Source organism: Aethalodelphis obliquidens, unplaced genomic scaffold, assembly GCF_003676395.1.
Source record: "Aethalodelphis obliquidens isolate GAN/ISIS:26980383/991018 unplaced genomic scaffold, ASM367639v1 scaffold2, whole genome shotgun sequence".
Taxonomy (NCBI): Eukaryota; Metazoa; Chordata; class Mammalia; order Artiodactyla; family Delphinidae; genus Aethalodelphis; species Aethalodelphis obliquidens.
The window spans coordinates 43104238-43129351 of NW_020837946.1; the positions used below are offsets into that span (position 1 = coordinate 43104238).

At 32.5% G+C, this 25114-nt stretch overlaps 1 protein-coding gene across 4 annotated transcripts in view; it reads right to left on the reverse strand.

The window, feature by feature from the left end:
* GLS (glutaminase) overlaps window positions 1–25114 on the reverse strand; it is a 78423-nt gene that overhangs the window by 33734 nt on the left and 19575 nt on the right. For 3 of the 4 annotated variants that reach the window (XM_027125531.1, XM_027125542.1, XM_027125550.1), the window contains exons 6-14: window positions 24068–24231; window positions 19410–19468; window positions 11446–11478; window positions 11298–11356; window positions 8036–8102; window positions 7381–7431; window positions 4751–4927; window positions 2456–2587; window positions 970–1062 (exon numbers count right to left, since the gene is read on the reverse strand). In XM_027125531.1, coding sequence (XP_026981332.1) covers window positions 970–1062; window positions 2456–2587; window positions 4751–4927; window positions 7381–7431; window positions 8036–8102; window positions 11298–11356; window positions 11446–11478; window positions 19410–19468; window positions 24068–24231 — 835 coding nt within the window. Of the gene's footprint in view, window positions 1–969; window positions 1063–2455; window positions 2588–4750; window positions 4928–7380; window positions 7432–8035; window positions 8103–11297; window positions 11357–11445; window positions 11479–12857; window positions 12908–19409; window positions 19469–24067; window positions 24232–25114 lie in introns of those variants that run through there. The other variant, XM_027125556.1, reaches the window with a different exon arrangement.

The window sequence follows — 25114 nt, forward strand, 5'->3', positions numbered from 1 at the left end:
CGGTATTTTTCAATGAATGTTATTAAAATCTGTTAACATTTTCACCCACCACCATCTGATGTTTTGCTCCATGTTACTCATGTTGATGCCCATGGAAGTTTCTATTCTGTCGGCTTTGCATAATTCTCATATATTATTAGAAGTTACTTTGATTGGAACTAACGATAGGAAAATTTACTTAGTAAGTGTTAAAAGTTTTTTCTACTTATAAGTGTTTCATACATATTAGCTTCAAGTCTAGTTAGGTAACTTTACTCTAAACATTTTCCATTTGGGATGCAAAGAAATTTAAATTCAAAACAAGTCCTTTAGTGCAGTGAACAACAACAAAGACAAAAAAAAATCTTGTTCCTGGAATGTGAGCTCTGACTCCTTTAAAAAGGAGTATATATGTGCAAAAATATGAAGCCAAACACACTGATAACAAATGTTACCTTAAACTAACAGTGTCAGGAATATTGCATTAAATATTGCATTTCTACAGAAAAATACTTCATCTATGGTGACCTATATAAAACTTACTATGAAGCTTTGTCAGGTCTCTCACTAATACTATAATCCTTTCCCATTTACATATCCATCCACATCAAAATAAACTTCAATTTAAGACTATAACTGACAAATATTAAGAGTAAAAACAGGCTTTCTCTTTATAGCATGTAGCACTTTCCAATTTGTCTTCTTTTAACAGAATCAATTTTTTAAAATATTGCTTAAAATAGCAGAAAAATGGGGGAAGGGAGAAACCCCTGCTCCTAGGCTAACCAGTTCCAATTTAAATAAAACAGTAATATTTAATATCTATGTACTATTGGTCCAGGATGATAATGTCAACAATTTTTTTACACTCATTTGTTATTAGTAAAGATATGAGGCCACTAACAAACTAAGTTTTACTTAAACTGGTGAACCTCATTTTCTCTCTCTTAAAAAAAATTACATAATAATCTAAATAAGAATTTTGCTTACCCTTTGATCACCACCTTCTCTTCGAGGATCAAGTTTTTTTGCAAAGTGTCTCAAATTATCATAGTTATGGAAATTACACAGAGAAACAAGATCCTATAATTAAACAAAACAGGTATAAGAAACTGGCTAGTCATTGGCTATTGTTTTTTCACATTTTAATAAATTACACTAATACTGTCCAACTTAAGTACTATCTCATGGAAAGGACCACTGCATGTTAATAAAGCAGCATGATGCGTCAAGAAGAGAACTGAAATTAGAATAAGAAGACGTGGGTTACAGATTTTGAAAACACTGCTTACTAGCCTGACCCTAGGGCTCCGCCACTCAAATTGTTTAACTGCCGTTTCCTGTAAAATGGGCATTATAATAATAGGACACATGAAATAATTTTTCTATCAAATAACTATAAAGCTGCACAAAAATATAAAGAAATATTCTGGTTATAGTCTATTTTAATCTATAAGGAATCCAATGTCACTCTCTAGTTTTTGTAAAATCTGTAAAACTGAAAAATAAATTGGAATTTTAATTGAGAAAGTCTGCAGAAAAAATTATACTTAGTGCAGACTATAGGAAGTAGTAAATGTAAATAAAACCAGAAGATAAAATGTTAGCAAGACTTGGGTAACAACAAAAAATACTGAACTAGGGGCTTCCCTGGTGGCGCAGTGGTTAAGAATCCGCCTGCCAATGCAGGAGACACGGGTTCGAGCTCTGGTCCCGGAAGATCCCCCATGCCGCAGAACAACTAAGCCCGTGTGACACAACTACTGAGCCTGCGCTCTAGGGCCCACGAGCCACAACTACTGAAGGCCGCGAGCCACAACTACTGAAGTCCATGTGCCTAGAGCCCGTGCTCCACAATAAGGGAAGCCACTGCAATGAGAAGCCTGCACACTACAACGAAGAGTAGCCCCTGCTTGTCGCAACCAGAGAAAAGCCCACGTGCAGCAACGAAGACCCAAAAGCAGCCAAAAATAAAAAATAAATAAAAATAAAATTTAAAAAAATATACTGAACTAGTTAAGAGTAGTAATAATTTTAAATTGCAGTACTTATGTCCTCAAAAAAAAAAAAAAAAGACTTTTAAAGATAGTTTATGGATAAAGATATTCAACCATGCCGATTAAAGATAACAGTGTAAACTATAATAATCTTTCATTTATGTTGGAATTTAAATGACTTCTCCAAGTTTAGTATCTTTTGCTGAGCTTTTGGAAACTGAAAACTAATTATAACCATGAAAATTAAAATATGAGCATCAAACAAATGTAATTTGTAATTAGTGACGATGATTATATGGGAGCTGTGTGGTGGAGGCAATTTAAAGCTCCTTTATGAACATGTCCATGGCTACTGAGTAACTGACAGACTGGCAGTGAGAGTGCCAACAATCAATAAACTCTGGAAAAGAGTAAAACAGTAGAATCATCAGATGGCTCAACTTATATGATCATTATTTTCATTAAGAAAATATGCTTACGTGACAGAAGTGAATTCCCTTAACACTGTTGCCCATCTTGTCCAGGGGAGGAGACCAGCACATCATGCCCATGACATTGGGGACAACTAAAAGAATGCCCCCAGCAACTCCAGATTTTGCAGGAAGACCAACCTGAAAATAATTTGAAAAAAATGGACATTCATGTTAACATTTTAAAATAAGAAAAGTTATGTCCAACAGTAAGGGAACTGGTTAAAATATTATGGTATATATATCCATATAGAATTCCAACATTAAAAATGTAGATATGTATTTATCAACATGTTTATAATATAGTAAATGAAAAGAGTTATAAAACAGTTGGGATATATTTAAATATAGGAAAATATTTGAAAGATATACTCAAAGGAATTAAAGTAGATTACATCTAAATTGTGGGGCTATGCACATTTTTATTTTATTCTTTTTGACTATATTTTCTTATTGTTTTATAATAAACATGTATTGCTTTTAAGTATGAAGTGATTTTAAAAAAATATTTTATGACTAAAGCAATGAGAAATTATCTCTTCTTAGAAGATTCTCTATTGTATACTGGCAGAGAAATTCTAAAGAATAGAGATAAGATGGTACTAATTCAAATTAATCCTCTTCAAAACATTTAAGCTTACATTATATAAAATTTGACAATTATGATAAAAGACAAAATCAATGTCATCAGGGAAGTGTTCATTAATGGCTAACTAACCATTCAGACCTTTTACTAGAAGTAATCTTGCACAAAAGTAACAAAACAAAATAATCACCTTAATGGGACCTACCAATTTACAGGGAATACCACGGACAAAGGAAGGGACATAATAAGCAAACCAAACTCTAAGAAACTTTACAGGAAAAAATGACCTAGTTTTTTCAACCAAAATAACAAGAAAAAAGAGGTTAAGGGGGAGACTAAAGATTTAAAAAATAATAATAGAGACACAACCAACCACAATGTATGGCCCTTATTTGTAACCCAAGTGAAACAAATTGTAAAATAATAATTAAGATAATCCAGATAATCTGAATATTGACTATTTTTTTAAATGTATTTTATTGAAGTACAGTTGATTTACAACATTGTTATTTTCTGCTGTACAGCAAAGTGATTCAATTATACATATATTCTTTTTCATATTCTTTTCCATTATTGACTAAATATTTTGATGATATTAAAGATTAAAATTCTTTTCAGATTTTTATACATAACAATGGTGCTGTGTATTTTTTAGAGTCCTTATCATTTAGAATTACATACTGAACTATGAAAAGGGTGGGGGAAGTAGGTGTAATATAGATGAAACAAGATTGGTCATGTATTGATAATTACTGAAGTTGAGGAACAGGTAACTATTTATTTACTTTTATTGAAGTATAGTTAATTTACAATGTTGTGTTAATTTCAGGTATACAGCAAAGTGATTCAGTTATACATACATACATATATATTTTTTTTTTTTTAGATTCTTTTCCCTTATATGTTATTACAAAATATTGAGCAGAGTTCCCTGTGGTATACAGTAGGTCCTGCTGGTTATCTCTTTTATATATAGTAGTGTGTATATGTTAATCCCAAACTCTTAATTTATGCCTCACCCCCTTCCCCTTTGGTAACCATAAGTTTGTTTTCTATGTCTGTGGATCTATTTCTGTTCTGTATATAATTTCATTTGTATCATTTTTCTTTTAGATTCCACACATAAGTGATATCATATGATATTGGTCTTTCTCTAACTTTAAATGCATCTATTTTTCTATTTTTAAAATTTTCAAAATAAATTTTTAGGGCATTATGACTAGACTAGACATAGAATGAAACAAGAAAAGTCTGTAACATTTCACAAGTGGCAAATGCACAACAGAGCTTAAAGGAGTATATTTTTGTTAAGTTTTAACTTTAATATACTTTAAGTCCTTTAAAACACCTATGGCTATAACCAAAGATGTTAAACATCACAGTTATGCACTCCTTCTGAACTTAAAGAATTCCTGAGGTATGTAATCACCATAATATTAAACATTAGCAACTAAAAGTAAAGTCTGTACTAAGCCTGTACAGTAAAATGCCTTAAAAATAAAAGTGATAAGGTTCTATAAATTAAACTTCAAGTTCTTAAGAACATGTCGTACACTGCTTAACTCTATTTCTTACCAATTCTGTAACAAATTAACCTTGAAAACAAGCCTCTCTAAAATTAATGTACAGCTCTAGAAGCAAAGTTCAAACTGTATTTTTAAAGGAACTAGTCCAGACTAGTTTCCTGCCAGAGAAATTAAGATTAAACAATTACTTACATGGAAAGCAAACTGCCCCGAGAAATCATACATGCCACAGGAATGCATCAAACTGAGTGTATTTCGAACTGCTTCAGGACTCAGTACTCTTTCCCCAGTAATTGGGCAGAAGCCACCATTAGCCAGTGTTGCCGCCATCACACTAGCTGATTCACATGTTACTTCAATGGAGCATAGCTAAAAGGAAGGAAAAACTAAATTCTGAAAATTTAGGCTCACAGTATTTTTAGTAGTACAGTTGACCTCTAAGATAATCTGTGTCATCTGGTATTTCATACAGATCTGAAATATTTCTGCCAAAGGGATAACCTGATGACACAGAAAGATTTAAATGTGAACAATGTTCTAGCCCCTTTAAGGTTTATCCTAATTTGCCCAGTTATTCAGTCTTTTAATGGCAGACCTAAGATAGGACGAGCCAGCTCCTAAGCACTAAGATTTGTAATTGCCTCATGTGATATTCGTATTTGCTTAAATAGTAATGCTTTCTGTAGGATACACAAACATAATTATTTTTAACTCAACAGGGAAAAAAGAGCCGAGATTTTTAAAATAAAGCAACATTCATCAGTATTATGATAGTTAGCATCTACATGAGAAACTGCTACTTTAAGAAAAAATTTACTGACATCTTGCCTGTACCAAAACTCAGCATCCCCATATGGCAACATGCAAAGGACTAAAGGAAAAAAATCTAAGACAGTTCTAGCCTACATGCCCTGTGTGCCTAAAACCAAAATGTTACATTTTAAACCATTTATTAACATTCAAATAGTTATTTGATACTGACTATGGGTGCTAGATATACTATAATGAATGAAAAAAGCGAAGTCCAGGTACACTGTAGGGTGAAATTTTTGCATTTCAATAGAATCAAAATAATGGAAATAGTTTACCACACCAAACCCAAATTTACCCATAATACTAAAACAATAAATAAATGCTCTATTTTACTTTTCACTAACAGTAACCAAAACTGAGAGGAAAGTGGAAGAGAAGAAGGTAGGAAGTAGGAAGAAAAAGATATGACAGTTCTCAACTTATAATTTTCCTTTCTCATACCAAGATCTTTAAGAGGCACAAAGGGGTTTGGAAATAGCAGTAAGGAAACTAACTAACCGCAGTGAATTTGAAAACTGATTAGAAGCCACTTTTTGACTGACTTCCATTTTTGCCTATTTATGTTAAAACCCCTTCCCTATTTCTTCAAAAATACAGAATCTACTTATTATATGGACCCACATAGCAAAGACATAGTACAGGTGATTTAATTATGAAAGGCTTTCTAAAAGAAGACTTAAACTCCAATTGGACTTAAAGACCAATTCCTACTTTATAATTAGTATTAATGGAAATTTTGTTTGTCATAAGGTGATACACTTTCAATTTGACAAATCGCAATTTAAGAGTACTCTCCTGGTAGCCTGACAGATGTTCAGTTAGATGCAGCCTTTCTCCAAAAGAGCAAGTAAGTTTTCTATGGCTGTCTCTTGATTTTTGCCCTGAAGTATAGAAATTTCACAATAGATTAGTAGCACGTAAGCTATGACAGCCAAAGTTAAATACATGTACCAAAGGAAAAGAAACATTAACATATGGAAGAAATCCATATAGTCTAGGGAAAAAACAAGGGACACTGGATAAAAAGTAAATATGACACTGTATTTCATATAACATTTTATAGTTTCAAAGGAATTTCACATACATCTCATGTACTTGTCCAATGTAATGCAGGAAGTTAGGTCAAGCGTATGCTACAGATAATGAAACCAGGGTTCAGTATTTGAAACTAAGTCACTTGGCTAAAACTAGCCAGGTTAGACTGATTTTCTATTGATAGTCTGGATTCCCAATTCATAGTTCTTCACAATGGGCAAGTGACAAACTGTGACCTGGACTTCCATCAAAATCTACTCGTTACCAGCTTTCCTTATATATTCTTTACGTTTACTAAAAGGTTACCTTAAAAAGTAAAGGCAGGCAATGTAAAGTAAAACAGAAATTAACAGTAATTAATTTGTTACTATGTAGCTTCACATTACAAACTCATCAGAAGCACCAATGGCATTAAATCTGTAAGAATGAATAGAACTGAAAATATGGGGGGAAGAGAGGGATGTCCAGGAAGGCTATCTTGAGTTCTATACCACAGAAGATTATGTAAATGGACACCTCCCCCTTGAATATGGAAAGCTACTCTAACTTATTGGAAAATCCATTATGTGACATTGTAGAAACGAACTAAACAAACTGAGAAAATGCCACCTTAGAATGTTGAATATGAATCTGCTGATAAAGAAACAAGTAACTCCTTCAAACAAAATTTTAAAACTAAGAAAACAGAGCTTGGTTTATAATAAAGAGAAGCCAATTGCTGGAGCTGTACATTATTTTTCATACTTCTTAAATATAATATTTTTATAGAAAAAAACATTTCCCTGTTACATTCTGAGACATCACTTTTTAGGAGATACAGACACGAGACTGCCTTTAACAAGGACATTTTTTCGAAAGTCAATGGGAAATGTTATTTTCTCTCTACCTAAAGCCAAGATTTCAGAGACATCTATATTCTGCAAAATGTGACACACCCATTTATGTACATAATTCATACAGTTAAAATAAATTACCTGGAAATAGAAGTCTAATATACCAACCATGTCTGTACCTTCTGGAAAACACTGAAAAAATAGAAAGGCAATTAAAAATATAGGCACATGGGAAAAAAAAATGCACACAAGTAAAAGATACATGGAGATTAAATTTAAAATATACACGTTTCATTCTAATTGAGAACAAAATAGCACACAACCTATAAAAGGGTGCAAACATGAAATAATGAAGAACAATAAATCAAAATTACATGACATAATTATCTAGATTTCTAGATACTAGTTTAACTGGCAATGATAAACTGATTCATAATTCATGAACCAAGTTACTAGACCAGCCACTTAAAATTTAAGCCCACGTGCCTTAAAATTTAAAAATCAAGTGTAACCAGCAATAGTCAAGCGTTATGCTTTTGAAAAATGGGCCAATCCTTACGCAAAATTTGCATTACTATAACTAGTCAAATATTTCAATATTACCAAATACAAATTGCTTGAATATTAACACTTTGATAGTATTAACTCAAGAGTGTTTTGCAAAAACCTCTGCACCATAGTCATAGATAGCTGCTTAAAAGCTATTGTTGAGTTTTATTATACTTCATGTATTTTAATAAAATTTTTTATTTAATAAGTAAAAGAATAATTTGAAATAGAAACAGAATTTAAAAACCTTTTTTTCTTTTAAGTAATATCCTATTGCAAAATTTCGATCTCCACTTTCTCTTTCAGACTGAAACCTAAAAGAAAAAAAACATTTGCTCCATTTATTTACTTTCTGTAAAAGTATGATTGTTCTGTAGGTTAATTTGTATAGCAAAGTGCAGTATAAAGAACACTGACCTAAGAGTCAAGGCTGCTGGGTTCCAGTCCCAGTTCTGTCAACAGGTTAGCTATGTGGCCTTGGGCAAGTCATTTAAGTAACAATTCTTTCTGCCTTAATTTTCTCAGCTGTAAAAGGACTGAAATGAACTAGGTCCTTTCTAGTCTTCATATATTGTGAGTAAAGAAGCTAATTTTTAAATTAGCAAATATTCAACTGTTAAAATTTACTATTAATTACAGACTCTTCTGACTCCCCCCCAAAGTACACTAAATAGTCAATTCCAACTGAGAGAATCTATGGAAATTTCACTGAGAGAGAGAGAGAGACATGAAATGGACCTTACAGCATTTGCTGGATTAATAAATTTCTGGGGGAAGCCGAGGAAGTGGCAAATATTATACAGCATGAACAAAGTTATAAAAGACAGAACTTCATTAAAGAATGGCAAATATTCTAATGTATCTCAGAAAACAGTTTCATGGAGAAGAGTAGAGAAATACCAAACCAACAAAGGAGACTAGGACCAAATTATCAAGACTGATAAATGCTAAAAAATGTAATGGCTACTGATTACCTACAAAATGAAAGCTTGAAGGCTTTCAAACAAGTTACCTTATCAGATCTACATTTTAGAAGGATAACTCTGACATCAGTTTGGGAAAAGGGAAAAAGAAAGGATCAATGATATTATTAGAAGACTACTGTAATGAGAGCTATAGGAAGCCTTAACTTAGGTAGTGATGATAGGAATGGAAGGAGAGGTATGATCAAACATGAGAGCAGTGGACAAGTCTTCTGACCTAACAGGAAAGAGGAGAAACGGGGTAAAGTTTGGTACAAAGTCTAGATTTCTAACGTAGTCTACAGAAAGGATGGCAATATCAACTGACATTGGGATCCTTAGGGCAACGAGCAGTTTAGTAAGGAAGAGAATGAGTTTTGATTTAGACAGATTTTATCTGTGGTACATTTGAGAGCTCAACCTGTAAGAGTTCAGAAGGGGGACTTCCCTGGTGGCACAGTGGTTAAGAATCCACCTACCAATGCAGGGGACATGGGTTTGAGCCCTGGTCCAGGAAGATCCCACATGCCGCAGAGCAACCAAGCCCACGCGCCACAATTACTGAGGCTGTGCTCTAGGGCCCGCGAGCCACAACTACTGAAGCCCACGTGCCTAGAGCCCGTGCTCCACAACAAGAGAAGCCACCACAGTGAGAAGCCTACGCACTGGAACAAAGAGTAGGCCCTGCTCAGCGCAACTAGAGAAAGCCTGCGCGCAGCAACAAAGACCCAACACAGCCAAAAATAAATAAATTTTAAAAAAAGAGTTCAGAAGGCTGCTGCTAAAAGAGGAACTGTGCGTGACACTCTTCTTATTACTGATCAGGGGTGGACAGCTCTTTCTAACTGCACATTTTAATATTTCTATGGTCAGGAAAAAAACGTTGGATATGGAAAAGTTCTTGGAAATGAACTTGTCAACTTGTCATACTTAAAAAAAAATCAATATAGTATATATAGATAAAGTACTAACAATTCAGCAATGATCACAGTGCCTACCACATAGTTCTGTTCATCAAACATTGTGTTCAGTACTTACTATCCAATAGATAACAGGAATACAGAAATGAATTGGAAGATACTCTATCCAGGTCTTAAGGAAGTCAGAGTCTAATGGTGATGACGAGGCAAAAAGAGACATAGAATCACAGAATAAGTTCAATAAAATATGGTAATAGAGCACAGAAGGAAGGTGAGATGAGATTCATAAAAAACTTCCTGGAAAAGATCCTTAAGCTGATGAATAAAAGCTGGTAAGGCAGACGTGAAATACAAAGCATCACCTAGTTTAGGAGTGGAAGGAGAGGTATGATCATGCCTCATCACATTTCCTTGTGATTAGATAAAGCTTAAGCATCCCCAAACTGCTTAAGCTTTATCTAATCACAAGGAAACAATCAGACCTATTCAAAATAAGGAATGTCTACTACAGCCCATGGGTCTGATGTGGCCCATGCTTTTATAAATAAAGTTTTTTGGAACACAGCCTCATAGTGTTATTGCTTGCTTTCCTACTGAAACAGTGGAATTGAATAGTTGCAACAGAGACCATATGGCCCCCAAGTACAAAATATTTACTATCTGGTCCTTCACAGAAAAAGTTAATTCCTGTTCTATAAGACAAATGGTTGGTACTCTTCGAAAAAAGCCAGTTAGTAAAATTTTTAAAAGGGTCTAGGGTAGGGGGACTGTTCTACTTTAAAAAGACAAAAAAAACATAACAAAAGTTATGCATGACACTGATTTGTTCCTGAAAAAAATAAAGGCCATAAAAGGCATTAACAGGACAGTTGAGGACATTTATATATTGATTAATATCGTATTTTAAAATTAAGTTAATGTTCTTAATAAATGTGTTGCTGGCATTGTGATTATAAAGGAGAATGTGCTTATTCTTAGCATACACATGCTGAGTATTTAAGGGTGAAGTAGCATGAGGTCTACAACTTAATTTCACACAGTTCTGGAAAAAAAAAACCCACATACATTTATATTTACACATATGTACATGTATATGTATGTAGAGATACACACTTATTTTAAACTGTCCATCTAAAGAGAGAGACAGGTTGAGAAAAAGCAAATGAGACACAATATTAATCAGAAAATATAAGTGAAAGATATCAGATTTTCATATTTTGTCTTTCAACTTTTCTGTAGTTTTGCAAATTTCAAAATAAAAAGTCGGGGTAAAAATCAAGTTAGCCAGGCACAGAGAGATTATGAGAGGTAAGACAGTATTTATAGACAAAGAGAAAATTGAGAAAATGCCAGTCACTTAAGGTAAACTTAGGGTCTCTTCTAATTCTATGATTTCCCACAAGAAGTTTATCAAAACTAGTTAAAGCATTTTAAGTGTCCTCCCTCAGGTAATTTAGAAATCATACATTTCTCTCTAATGACCAAATTCTAATTATTTATTCACTGAAGTATACATACATGGAGTCACAAAACAGTATTTAAAATAAAATTCTATAATCTAGATTTTTAAAATTAATTTCAAGAGATCTGACCTATCATAAAAACCTAAATCATAAATCAGACTCACGTTGCATTACTGAATCCAACATACTCATTACCAGCCATCTTATTCAAAAATTGCATTACCTATAAACCAAAATTAGAAAGTATTTTTAGTAATCAAAGAACAAATATAAAGAATGTAGCATGAAAACTGAATTCTATATTGTACTTACATAGTCAAATTTTTCAGCATTATTCACTCCTTGCTGCAAAGAAATGAGACATAAATATGTTAATATAGGGCTCCACCCCAGTTAAGCTTTAAGTGAATATAATATCAAAATTCCAAACTGCTATCATTATAATTAATATACTGCACATTAGTACTTTTAAATCTAGGAAATACTTCTAAGGTAATTCAATATTTACATAAGCTTTTTTATATGTTCTTACATTAACACCCATATGTTGAGAATGGATCTGAATTACAAAGGGAATGCTTTATTTTAAGTATAACTTTTCCCAACCCAAAGTTACAGAAAAGTTTAAATATAAGCTCCTCAAACCCCCTTATCCTTCATAACACCACATAATCTGCTACAATGTATGTTATTTATTTAATTTCACATTTTAAAAAAACTTAAAATAAAGTTTTACCCTTAGCAAAGAATTAGATATATATAAATTATGGTTTTCAATTAAGAACAATCTACTTATATTTCTAAAATAAACTTAAACCAGTATTAGAGTTAGAAAATGAGTTATGTTGCAAAGCTATCTTTTACAATTCTAGTATATGTAAACATTCTGGATACATTTTACTAATGTAGAGAAAGCTCTACCTTTAATATCTCACTTGTTACAACAATACTTGAACTAAAAAAATTATATTTCATAGTCTAAAAAAATTAGCTACTTTTGTATTTAGCATTATGCCAATTCAGAGTATGGAAGATGTATTGTTTCATCACTTCTATTTCTGACATGTTAGCTACTGCAAATGTCAATAGGAAAAACCTATGTAATGTAGATCAGTTCAAGTAGCCAAATGGTTTCATTTTACCTCGGCGAAGTTTACAAAGCAGTAAGTTGTAGATCTGAAATCAAACGTATTAATTGGTGATATGCACCCAAAAGAAACAATACATCTCTAATTTTTAAAACAAGTTTAAAATGAAGTAATTTGACAACTAAAATTGTAAAAACGAAAAATTTTAACTTTACCCTCAAAAACCCAAAACAATACACTTTAAAATTTTATTTGGTGGTGGGGGGACTTGTACCAGAGTATTATTTAATTGAATAAAGCCAGGTTCATTATCCACTTTACAAGTGGATTAGGATGTGGCTGATAATCTGTGAAACCCTACAAATCAACTTATTTGAGAAAGAATGTGCAATGACATACACAATCAGTAGCTGGAAAGAACACCACACTATTTCATCAAAATCAGGCATTAACAAAGTTTAAACAAGTTAAGAATAATTTAGCTACAACCATATAGTAATCACTATCTATGTATTTTCTCTAAAGCGTCCTTTGACATATTTTTAAGTTTTCTTTCTTTATAATACACCAGAAATCAAAATGTAGAAATGTAACTCCAAAGCTGTTCAATGAAAAATAATTAAAAGAAGAAATTACCAACTTCATTGAACTGTTGCAGTTGTCAAAATATTCCATAGATCCTAATGCTGTAAAATATGTAACAACATTTAAACCACAAAAACCTTTTTAACCTTTGAAAAAGCACAAAAAAACAACTCTTTTGGAAAAGGATGTCAGCATTTGCATTGGGATGTCAGATGGATAATTACTGGTTATACAATTAATCAATGTAAAATAAACAAGTTATATTTGAACTTTCATTCTCTGACCTAAACTGTACCCTATAAAACTAATACAAATTTTCTTTGTTTAGCTGTCATGTTTCATTTTTAAAAAACGAAAAACTGTCTCAACTCTTGACTATGGTCACATTCTTGGTCTACTTTGCAGCATACTAAATTAAAGTACAATTAGATTTTACTTCTATGCTATTTTAAAGAAACAACTGGTATTTATCAATGTCTATCATTATATAACATTTTGGGTAAGCTCCCTGAAATGTCCTGGCAGATTATGTAAATAGACAAAATAAAATATTTGAATGACTGTGTTGACTCAAGAAAGTCTCTACTCAAAACTTCCCAATTTAAATGTAAAAGTACTTGATTAATGTTTCTTCTTATTATCTACCTAGAAAGAGCATTTAATTGAAGTCAATAAAATACATTCCCCCCTGTAATCTCTTGGAAAGATTTCACGTACCCCAGGGATATGTGGGATTTAGTAATCATTATCAGATGTCACATCATTTTAATTTTGAAAAATTTACATTATAAAGTTTATGTGCAAAGATGTTAGAAAAAAACACACATACACATACCAAATAACCTAGAGTAAATGCCCCCAGCCCCTGCACCGCCCTGCCAAAGCAAAAACACAAACTGTTAAAAAAAAAAATCATTTCTCCAGTAGAGAGGTACAGAGGGGTGAAGGAACAGATGTTATGAAAACTGAAGCCAGGAATGGGTAGATGGGGGATGGTTATACTTTTCTGTTTATTTTGTGCATGTTTGAAATTTTCCATACAAACTTAAAGGAAAAATGTTTATTTGCTAATAATTTTGCACAGTAATTACAAAACTGTTCCTTTAGAACATTTTCTTTTTTTGAAATAGTAAATGATTTTTAATTAGTTCATGTACCAGTGGATATTTTCTATTGCTAGAATAGAAGTATAAATTCTCTTACTATTCTAAATTTTTACAGATGTACAAGTTGAGAAATCCTGCTGATAATAGATGAGTAGATGGAAATAGGAAAGACTTTGTTATGGCAATGTACACAATCCTTTACACATTTATCTCATTACATACAAAGGTCACACAGTAAAATACACCCTCAAAAACTACACTTAATGCTCTCATTAACTAACAACTTGTTCAGATCCTCTTTCCATTTTGTTGAAACCAAAAATCTGGAAACAACCTGGTATATAAGATTTGTTCCCAGTCACTACAGTGATTACAGTGATTCACATCCTCAATACCATGACCACAATATTTCAAAATGTTCTCTTTTGATGGTGCCCAAGACGTTTTTACAACCTGAAGCAGTGCACCACAGTAAAATTTAGGACACGAGAAGTATATACCTTTTGGAAAATGGGAGGAAACCTAGACCAAAGGCAGGTTAATTTTAAGAAAGGCACCTATGGAAACAGATTTAGAAACTGATAGTCTTAAAACTATCAATGCCTCTTTATCTCTTGGAAAAATATTCCCATGCCCAGGGATATGTTTATTTCCGTTTTAAGTCACTGCACAAGTATTATTAGATATCACATTATTTTAATCTTAAAATTACAGTAATTTATATTAAGTATGGTAGGAAAACTTAAAGATAAACTGGACAAAATACAGTTACCAAAATTTCTAACCCATTTATTACCACATGACTTTTAAAAAGCAAACCATGTGGTTTGTTTGAAAAGGTTAGTAATCAGACCTTGAGATTAGAAAATTATACAAATTTATTTTTCTATAAACATATCTATCAAGTTAAAGAATTTACATTCCTTTGAGGAAAACTTTTATGAATGAAAATTTGACAAAGAAGCACTGAGTTTTAACACTGGCTATTAAACGAATTAGTAAGTATACTGGAGTAGTTTTATAACCTGTTTATACAATATACTCATGAACTGAATTATGTATTACACATCACAACACAGGTGAAAATATCACTATTAACAGGGACATGTGCCAATAAATGTAATATTAATATGACTCATTTAAAGTCAATGCATTAATCACAGTTATTTTGTAAGTAAATCACTTGATTCCATTCATAAAGTATGGAGGTGTAGAAGCAAATTGAAAATTAGAAATCATAGAGGAAAAAGGCATAGAAGAAAGAGGCAAAAAGAGGTAACTAAAAATGATTTTACAAAACATTTGGTTTAATCTCTCCAAAGAAAATGCTTTAAAGCTAAATAATACGTGAGAATTAATATAAATATTACAGGTGAAAAATAATGTTCTAAATCTAGTATTTTCATAGATTAGCCCTAAAAATAAAGTAACAAAAAAGGGAATTCTGTTGACAAATTATCCGCCTTTTATTTGAGGAAAAAAACCCTCAAGCACATCAACTGATATAATCATGAAGAACTGATATAATCATAATAAGCCAATATAATCCTTTCTTATGAATGTTACCAAGTTCAAGGCATCATCCATTGCTCCCCAGAGCCACAAACTGCCTTAAAAATGTGGCTTATAAGCATGTGTAACAGGTGATTGCTAACATGACCAAACTGAACATTACACACATATTAACTAAATTTGTCTTGATTTTTTAATGGAGCATTATTATTATTTTAAAAAAAGAGAGGAAAAAAACCTCCAATATTTTAAATTCAAAAATACTTCTGATTAAAAAAAAAAAATCAAGTTCTTCAAATGACAAAAACCAGAAACTACCACGAGAATAGAGACACAAACATAGAAGACAATGTGACTTTATCTTTAAAATTAAAAAGCAGGGCTTCCCTGGTGGCGCAGTGGTTGAGAGTCCACCTGCCGATGGGGGGGACACAGGTTCGTGCCCCGGTCTGGGAAGATCCCACATGCCGCAGAGCGGCTGGGCCCATGAGCCATGGCCACTGAGCCTGCGTGTCCGGAGCCTGTGCTCTGCAATGGGAGAGGCCACAACAGTGAGAGGCCCACGTACCGCAAAAAAAAAAAAAAAAAATTAAAAAGCAGAAGTGTGACAGTTATATGTTGTCCTCATTTTTCCACTCTAGCCCTCAAGTTATCAGAAGATCTTAACTTTTAAACTGAAACTAGGTGAGATTAAAAAATTATGTAAGGATGCTGCTATTTCATCCAGAGTAACTGTGCTTTCAAATTTATTTTTACTCTTTCCTTTAAATCAAGCAACCAGATTACCATCATCAAATAAAATCAACTGCATCAAAAAGTATTCCTTTAAGTTTAGCAGCTACCACAGAGAAAGAGACAGGAAAAAACCTTCATGGTTTTTTAAATTATGTGCCTTTTAAGTACAAAAATGACATTTGTTTTTATGAAGGCATTTACCTATATAGTGTTTAAAATTTTAAATATTGGAGTTTTCCTACAAGTTTAGTAGTTAAGAATTTATGCAACAGGTTCCTTCTGTCCAAATTCTCCTTTTTTACACAATCTGCTAATCCTTTTGAACATTTGCTCTGCCTCTTCCCCCATTTTCCTGAGGACCACCACCAATCCTACAAAGGAAAAATATCAATACTACAAAATTATGAAATAGTCTTACTAAAGATTCTAGTAATTTGTGTGGGGGAGAAGGGGAATAACATGAGGGGAATGTTTTAATAGCACCATAATAAAGTTCTGAAGTTTGAAAGAAAAATATAGCCTTAAGGTCATCAGCTAAAAGCTAAAAAACAGAATTCAAATCTAATAGCCATGGTAAAATGGCCACATTTTGGGTACTCAAAGCACAACCTCCTTGAGAAGAAGCCTAGTTCCTTATGGATAGCAACCACTGACTAATGTCCAAAGAATGACTGTATACACTCACTGAAAATTAGATTGACTTTTAATCCAATAACTGGTATCTTCTGTAAAAGTTAAATTAGGAAAATTAAATTTCTGCCTTTTGGACAATGTAACTATGCTAGGTAAAGACAAAATGTCATCAAGAGAAATAGCAAACATCTACATTAAAAATGGTAGAGTGAATTTGAATGAATAGCAAACAGAAAATTGGGAGACTTAGCTCAAGCCCAATTCTACTGCTGTTAGAACCTATCCAGTCTGTTTCCTCATCTTATTTAAGGAGTAAGAAGGCTGAGCTTGAAAACTCCTTCAGCCATGGTTTTATTACTTCAATTTCAACTACCAATTCAACAATATTATGTGATCATATAATCTGCAGAGATCACAGAAAGTTATTTATAAAAGTTTTGAATTCTTTTTTAAAAAGTCCAAGATAAGTATTACATTCTGGGACAGTCAGTTTTACACAGAGGTATGTCAAGCTTATCCCTTCAAGATTTAGATAAACTTCATTAAAAAAAAAAACAAAAAAAACAAAAAAAACCCAAACCAAAAAAACCCCCAAAACTTGTGAAACAACTTCTAAAAATAAAACAAAAAAGGTCAAAGAAACTGACCTTAAATATGAACCATATCCCAAAGCCTCATTTCCAACTGTCAGTAAATTTACAATTTTTCTAAATTTAAAAACACTGATCAAATTTGTAAATACAAGATGACTTAGTTAAATGTTTGCACAGTTGGATGTAACCACACTTATGCTGTGTATGTGTGTTTTTTTAACTGTTTCTAAGTACTCATATTAATGTTGCTCATTGTATAGTTTATGGCTTGTGACTAAACATCATATCATGATGTGATATGACCAGACATGCATTTCCCACATGCAGCATTTCAGTGTAGTATATTAAGCCCATGAATCATTAAACAAAAGATGTTTAACTGCATGCAGTTAAGCAAGACTTCTATTAATCATTTACATATGTCCCTTTCTTGAAAATACTATTGGTGTGCTATGTTAATCTTTTTCCAGTGTAAGAGTTCTTAAACTGAGATCCATGGGTCTGTGAATTCCCTACAGTTTATATAAAATCATGGTATGTGAACATTTTTTCTGGGAAGACCCAAAAAAGGTTCAGAACCATTCTAGTGGTTTTCTCATCAAGCACTAATACACACATTTTATTATCATAACTTTCCTTACCTCTAACTTACTTGTTCAAATCTGAACAATTATTAATGAGACTTTTCTCTCATCACAGTATTTACTGAATTTCATTGTAAGGGCCCATTTACTGGTGTATACCCCATGTTATACTGTAAGTTGTGGCATGACTGTGCCTAGTACATATTCATATTATTTTCTATAATAAACACGTAGTTTCTTTCACCTCAAACTGACAACTTTTCTCTTATGTAAAACTGTGACAACTAGATTATAGTGAGCATAGCCTAAAATTAGTTACATTAAAAAATAATACTTGTCTATAATATCTCCATCACTAGAGTTACAAGGATTAAGTGGGCCAGTGCTTATGAAGCATTTGCTCTAAAATAACAACATATATATTCTTAAGATAGTACTCTTCTATTTTAAAGGCTTTTCTCATGAATGAAGAAAAAAATTCATTAAAGTTAAGAGAGGATTTCTAGCATACAAATTAGATGAATTTTTATTAACTGGGCCAAGGGTATAATTTATATTCAAACATTCCTTGTGTAACCAGGGTATCCCATCTTCAGAAATGCATCTATAAAGGCAGATAGCTATGTTTTTTTCAAGCATGGAACAGATGTGCACAGATTTACTGAAGAAAGTATATAAATGTTCCAAACACAAATGAAATATAATTGAATACCAATGAAACTTATAATTAGAAATTAAAAATCTAAGCAGTATCACAGAATAGAACCACTTTCAAATACTTATTTCAATACATTAGTGTTTCCAATTATTAAGGCAAACTAGACACTTAACAAAAGAAACAAAACATACCATGTAAACCAAAGAGTAGGAAAATAATGTAACTTAATAACTGGAATAAGTCTTATTTAGTTATTACATGATTCAAGTAAAACAAATGAAACAAGTTCAAATGAAAATTGTGATTACAGCTCATGAAAGTATAAAGGACTTGAGAACAGTCAAGGGTAAATGTACTTTGTTTTAACACAAAGTACCAGAACATTTGTCCCTACATATGCTGATGACAAACATCAAACAGTAATACGCTGTTACTTCTGTTTACATCTGTGCTTTCTAGAAGAGCCAAAAAGAAGAGAAAGAAAAAAATATTAAAACTTTAAGAAGAAAAACTTCTGTGACTACTGTTCAGAAGAGACTTCTTTTTGAATTTTTGCCAGATCTTCAGGTCAAGAGTAACTGTTGGAATTTATGTCATCTATTTTAATTTTGTCCTTGAAATTACATCATTTATTTTGAAATAAATAAAAATCCTAACCTTATGCCATACCATTAATTTAACACCAAAAGAAAAATTTTCACATTTCTACATAAATAAGATTCCTCTTTATGCCTTAGTATTTAAAATTTTTACTGGATTAAAAGGAAATGTCAACATTTTACCTTTATTAATGAAGTCACAACAATTGCTCCAGCATTTACCATAGGATTGTGTGGTTTATCTGAAAATATAAAAGCAATAGCATTACTTTAAATACCTGATATAATTTTCTGTGATGCACAGGTACTTCCCATGAACATACATCTATTTTCTTTATGTAAGCCATTGATTGTTACAGTTCTTTTTGGGGGTCGGGGGTGGAGAGTGGAGGAGTGCATTAAAGTCAGTTACACATCAAACCAGTAATACACTTTTAAGAAGCTGCTATAATTATACAGGCAAACAAAGATTCAGGTACAGACAGACAGTGAACAGTGCTGTAAGAGCACATCCAAATTTCCTAACTCTGCCATTTGATCCTGGGCAAGTAACTGAACTTCACTGTGCCTCAATTTTCCCATCTGTAAACTGGGAGTAATAACAGCACCAATACCTCAGCAAGTCATAATACTTCAATGAATTTAAAAAAATGCTTTGGCACAGCACTAAGCAATCAAATAATATTATTATTAAAAATCACCTTGGAAAAAGCATATCTAGTGTGGACCCAATTTTCCTTTTTTAAAGTATTTTATTTTTGTGTTTATGTATATACATATACATATGCAGAAAGTGAAAACAGGTGATACACATAGGATAAAAAGATTACAGGGTATTTAAGTTGTATTCAGCATGCCTTCTATATTTCCTGACAATAAGGATGTATTTCTTGTATAATTACAAAATTACTTAAAATTTAAGTTCATCCAAAATCCTACCTCTTCTCCTAATTCTTACAACAAACAGAATTTCAAATCTCAGCTGATTATACTGTCATTCATAGCACAGCACAAACGCCAAACACAAAACTCTTAGGGCACTGAAAACATTTATTTGAAAGCATAATTCCTAATCTGTTTGTGGTAGTAATTTACTTCTTTGGGAACAAGTTCTTATCTAACTTGACACATCTAGCAGAATTCATAAGTTATTGCTACATTATTAGTCTCCTTGAATTTTAAGCAAGTTACCTTCCGTGAGATGAGTCTACAGCTAAACAAGGAAATTCTTCAACTGTTGAAGAGTTACTATATGACCCAGCAATTCCACTCTCAGGTATATAACGAAAAGAAATAAAAACATGTGTACACAAAAACTTGTACACAAATGTTCTCAGCAGTATTACTGATAATAGTCAAAAAGTGAAAAATAACTCACAACCCAAACATCCTGCCAAATGATGAATGGGTAAACAAAATGTGGTATTATTATCCAAACAATGGAATATTATCCAGCAATAAAAAAATGAAGTATTGACATAAGCCACAACATGAAAGCACCTTGAAAACATTATGCTTAGTAAAACAGGCCAGTCAAAAAGACCAAATATAATGATTCCATTTACATAAAGACCAAATATAATGATTCTATTTATATGAAATGCCCAGAACAGGCAAATCCATAGAGAAGGAAAGTAGATTACTAGTTTCCATGGGTAGAAGAGAAATAGGTATTGACTACTAATATCTCTAATACCTAGGGTATCTTTTAGGAGTGATAAAAGTGTCCCCAAATTGACTGTGGTCATGGTTGTACAACTCTATGAATATACTAAAAGCCATTAAATTGTACATTTTGAATGAGTAAATTATGTAGTAGGTAAATTATATTTCAATAAAACTGTTAAGAATGTTTAATTAAAAAAATCAATAATGACAAAAAATTGGGTAACTTAACAGTACACCATTTTCTTCAATATAAGATCAACAATATGATTTAGTAGCTAGCTAAGCTTTAAATAGTGTACATTTTGGGTTACCCATGATAATGACAAGTTCTAAAAGTTAAAATAAAACAGTACAGGTATACTATCTAAATAGTACAGTCAGGATTTCACCTATTTCAAATTATGCTAAGGGAAGTCTGCTTTCTTTGAGATCACACGAAATGACAGTAATAGTTGTCACAGAAAAATACTACGCAACAAAAGGGAAGCCAAGAAACAAAAAATTTCCAGTATTATCTATGTAAAAGAAAAACCAAATGCACACACAGAAATCAAAATATGGAAATCAGGGCTTCCCTGGTGGCACAGTGGTTGAGAGTCCGCCTGCTGATGCAGGGGACACGGGTTCGTGCCCTGGTCCAGGAAGATCCCACATGCCACGGAGCGGCTGGGCCCCGCAACTGGAGAGGCCACAACAGTGAGAGGCCCGCGCACCGCAAAAAAAAAAAAAAATGGAAATCAGGCTGTGCTAAATTAGTTTATACTCGTATTTGTGTATATTCATGTATCTGTCCTTTCATTTTTTTTTTTTGGACATTATCAGGTTTAGACTCTAGGGCCCTAGGAGGTAGCTAATGTGTGTATTCCAAATGGTACCACATAAACATGGGCATTTACTATTTTGTAAATCATAAATATTCAGCAAATACTACATACGCTACATTTAAGAAGATCTTCCAAGAACACTAAAGCATTTCATGGCATGACAGAGCAATTTTCAGATGTAAGCACTGCTCACTCTGACTTTGGCTTAAAAGCCAGACATCTGAACACTTGGAAATACACCAGAGATTAAAACACCAGCTTTACTGCATTATAAAACCTCAGTCTAAAAGTGGAAATCTCCTTTTCCACTCTGCTCTGCCATAGTCGGAAGGAAAGAACTGAAGGGTTCAGTTTAGAATTTTTAATTTAAAAAGCATTATGACAACAGAAATAACACAAGCTAATTAATAAAGGCTACTATCTGAAGTAATGACATATATTAGCTTAGTAAAATGACAAAATGGACATCTGAAATTTTGGGGCATGTTTTTAACTAGAATGCAAAAAATTGATTAATTTTAACAAATATTTATTCTAAGGGAATAAAACAAGCAAAAAATTCTTCCATGTTATACCAGAAAAAGCTTTTCAAACTAAGTATATGAACCTTACAAAGATGTGGTTCATGACTGAGGCTGATAGTAAAAGAGTAACTACTATAATTTCTTTATCTATTCATTATATTCAGATTAATGTTAATTTATCATCATAATCTTACAAAGCTAGGATAATATTAATACATTTGTTTCTTTTAATTTTATAACGCTAGATAGACACACATGCACATACATACACAGAGTGTAGTTTCACCATAAATTACCCTTGAAATTTTCAATATAAAAAAGACCCACAAACTCTTTTCTTGCTGGGGCTAATCTAAAACCAAGACTCTAGAGCACAGAACCTATGCAGAACTCAAGAAGGAGTGGTATGGTATAGTGATGCCTTCATTTTCCCATTATTTCCCAGATTCCTGGTATTGGCTCAGGCTTGGAAAAAGTCAAAGAATATCAAGGCAAAACCTCTTGTTAAACTTTATATTCAGTTATTACAAAACAGTGCTAAATTCCTGAGTTCTTATTGTGATTTTTTTTCTTATAGACTTAGTGTCAATAAAATGTATATGGCAAAAAAATGTATTACTTACAATGTTAAAGTCATTTACCTCAAGCCTATTTTATTTCTTACCACTCAATTCACCAGAACCACCTAGTTTATCCAAGTTTGTATTTTGGGGAAAATAGTAATTTTTCTTGTAAAATGTTTAATCTTGTGAGAACAAAAATATTCTTTCCATATTAAATCTAGATGTCAGTGAATTTAATAAATAAGGTACTTCTGCATATGTCCTTATTGAAGTTGCTAGTTTACAGTAATCTCCATAAAATCAAATGTAGCATCAGGATAGAAAGATTATGGTAAAATAAGTAAGAAAATTCAACTGCCCTCAAAACAAATAGAAAGAGAAGCATAAGAAAGTATCAGTCTTGTAACTTCATTTTAAAAACTCATAAAACAATACTGAGTATAAGGCGTATTTTTTATTTTTCATCCAGCAGAAAGAAAAAATACAAAAGTATATTTCTCACAATCATTACTGTAATTCCTTCACTCTTGTTTTCTTCAATTCTATTTTAACTTGTCACACAATGAGGAACCTAGCATATGCCTGAAAGATTAAAAAACAGAAACCAATCTATAGGTTGGTGTTTAGATTTAACACCTCTATCAGATCAAAAGTACTAACTACCTTTGTCCTCCCCTTTTCTTTTGGATTCCTGTAAAGCAATAAGACTTGTTAGTTATCCAACTATTTAACACAAGATATTTCTTTCAAATACTAAATGTTATGGAGAAAAAACAAAACATCACCTCAACTAGGGCCACCATTAAAGCTTTTTATTATGGAAGTTTTCAAATATATACAATATACAAAAGTAGAAAGAAAAGAATATAAGCATGCATGTACCCATCATTTAGCTTCAATGATTACCAACATACAGTAATAATCACATGCATCACTCCCAGCTACACTCCACTGAATTATCTTAAAGCAAATTCTGGACCCTGTGAGACTTTATAAGATATTCCCCTATAGGTGGTTATAAAGTGAAAATCTTACTTCCTGCCTCTGTCTTTTCTCTAGCCCACTTTCCAGTGGTATGAGATGCCTAAAAAACCTGTTTTTTAAAGTAGGTTAACTATCTCTATGGGTTTCACAGAAATTCCATGACAAATGAAAAAGTATCAATGCTTTTAATTTTCTTTTTCTTCGGAAAAAAAACTAGTTAGATTTACACAGGAAAATGAGGTATTTCTTCTTCCAAGTAACTTTTATATAATTCTTACCATCTTCATTTAAGAACAGTTTGTTGAACCTTAATCCACTTGGCTCTTTCCCAACATATCGATGCACATATTCTGTTCCAAGATCATTAACAGCAATGGCATATTTCAAAGGTTTTACACAGGATTGAAGGCAAAATGGAACTTTGGTATCCCCAATAGAATGCCTATTTAAAAGTAGATTTAAAAAATAATTAAGATCAACTGTGAAAAAATGTAACAATAACTGGAGCTGTTATTTACATGTTAATTCTAATTTATAACAGTTTTCCCATAATTCAACAGCAAGTTTACTTGGATATTGAAGAATAAATATGTTTATTTTAACAGGGATACTGCAATAAAAAAGCAAAAGCTTTCAAGTACTCAGGTAATAGACTGGTTCAAAATTAGATAACAAGTAATGCAAAAAATTGCCTCTGGGGCTTCCCTTGTGACACAGTGGTTGAGAGTCCGCCTGCTGATTCAGGGTACACGGGTTCGTGCCCCTGTCCGGGAAGATCCCACATGCCGCAGAGCGGCTGGGCCCGTGAGCCATGGCCGCTGAATCTGCGCGTCCGGAGCCTGTGCTCCGCAACGGGAGAGGCCACAAGAGTGAGAGGCCCGCGTACCGCAAAAAAAAAAAAAAAAGAAAAAGAAAAAAAAGAAAAAGAAAAAATTGCCTCTGAGGGCAACAGGGTATGGCCCTCCTTACTCCTATCTGTATTCAATCATATAAAATGAACTAGCCCTTTTAGAAATTAGTCACAATTTTTTTTACTCATAGCTTTAATAATGGCTAAACTGTGGTTAGTTTTTAAATGAAGCTCAGTTTATTCAATAAACTGAGACCCTGTCTATAAATGCCTCATCTTGTGAACCATATCTATTGACAATTTCAGCCCCATTAAAAGAAACAGCATCCAGTTTTATAAACCTGATAGAGCTGGCACTAACGGCAATCATAATCACCATGTAGATAAACAACAGAGCAAACTAAGATGAAAATGAAATAGAGAATAGGTTTGAAAGTGAAAAAACTGTGACTGGCCCCATTATAATGTAAGCTTA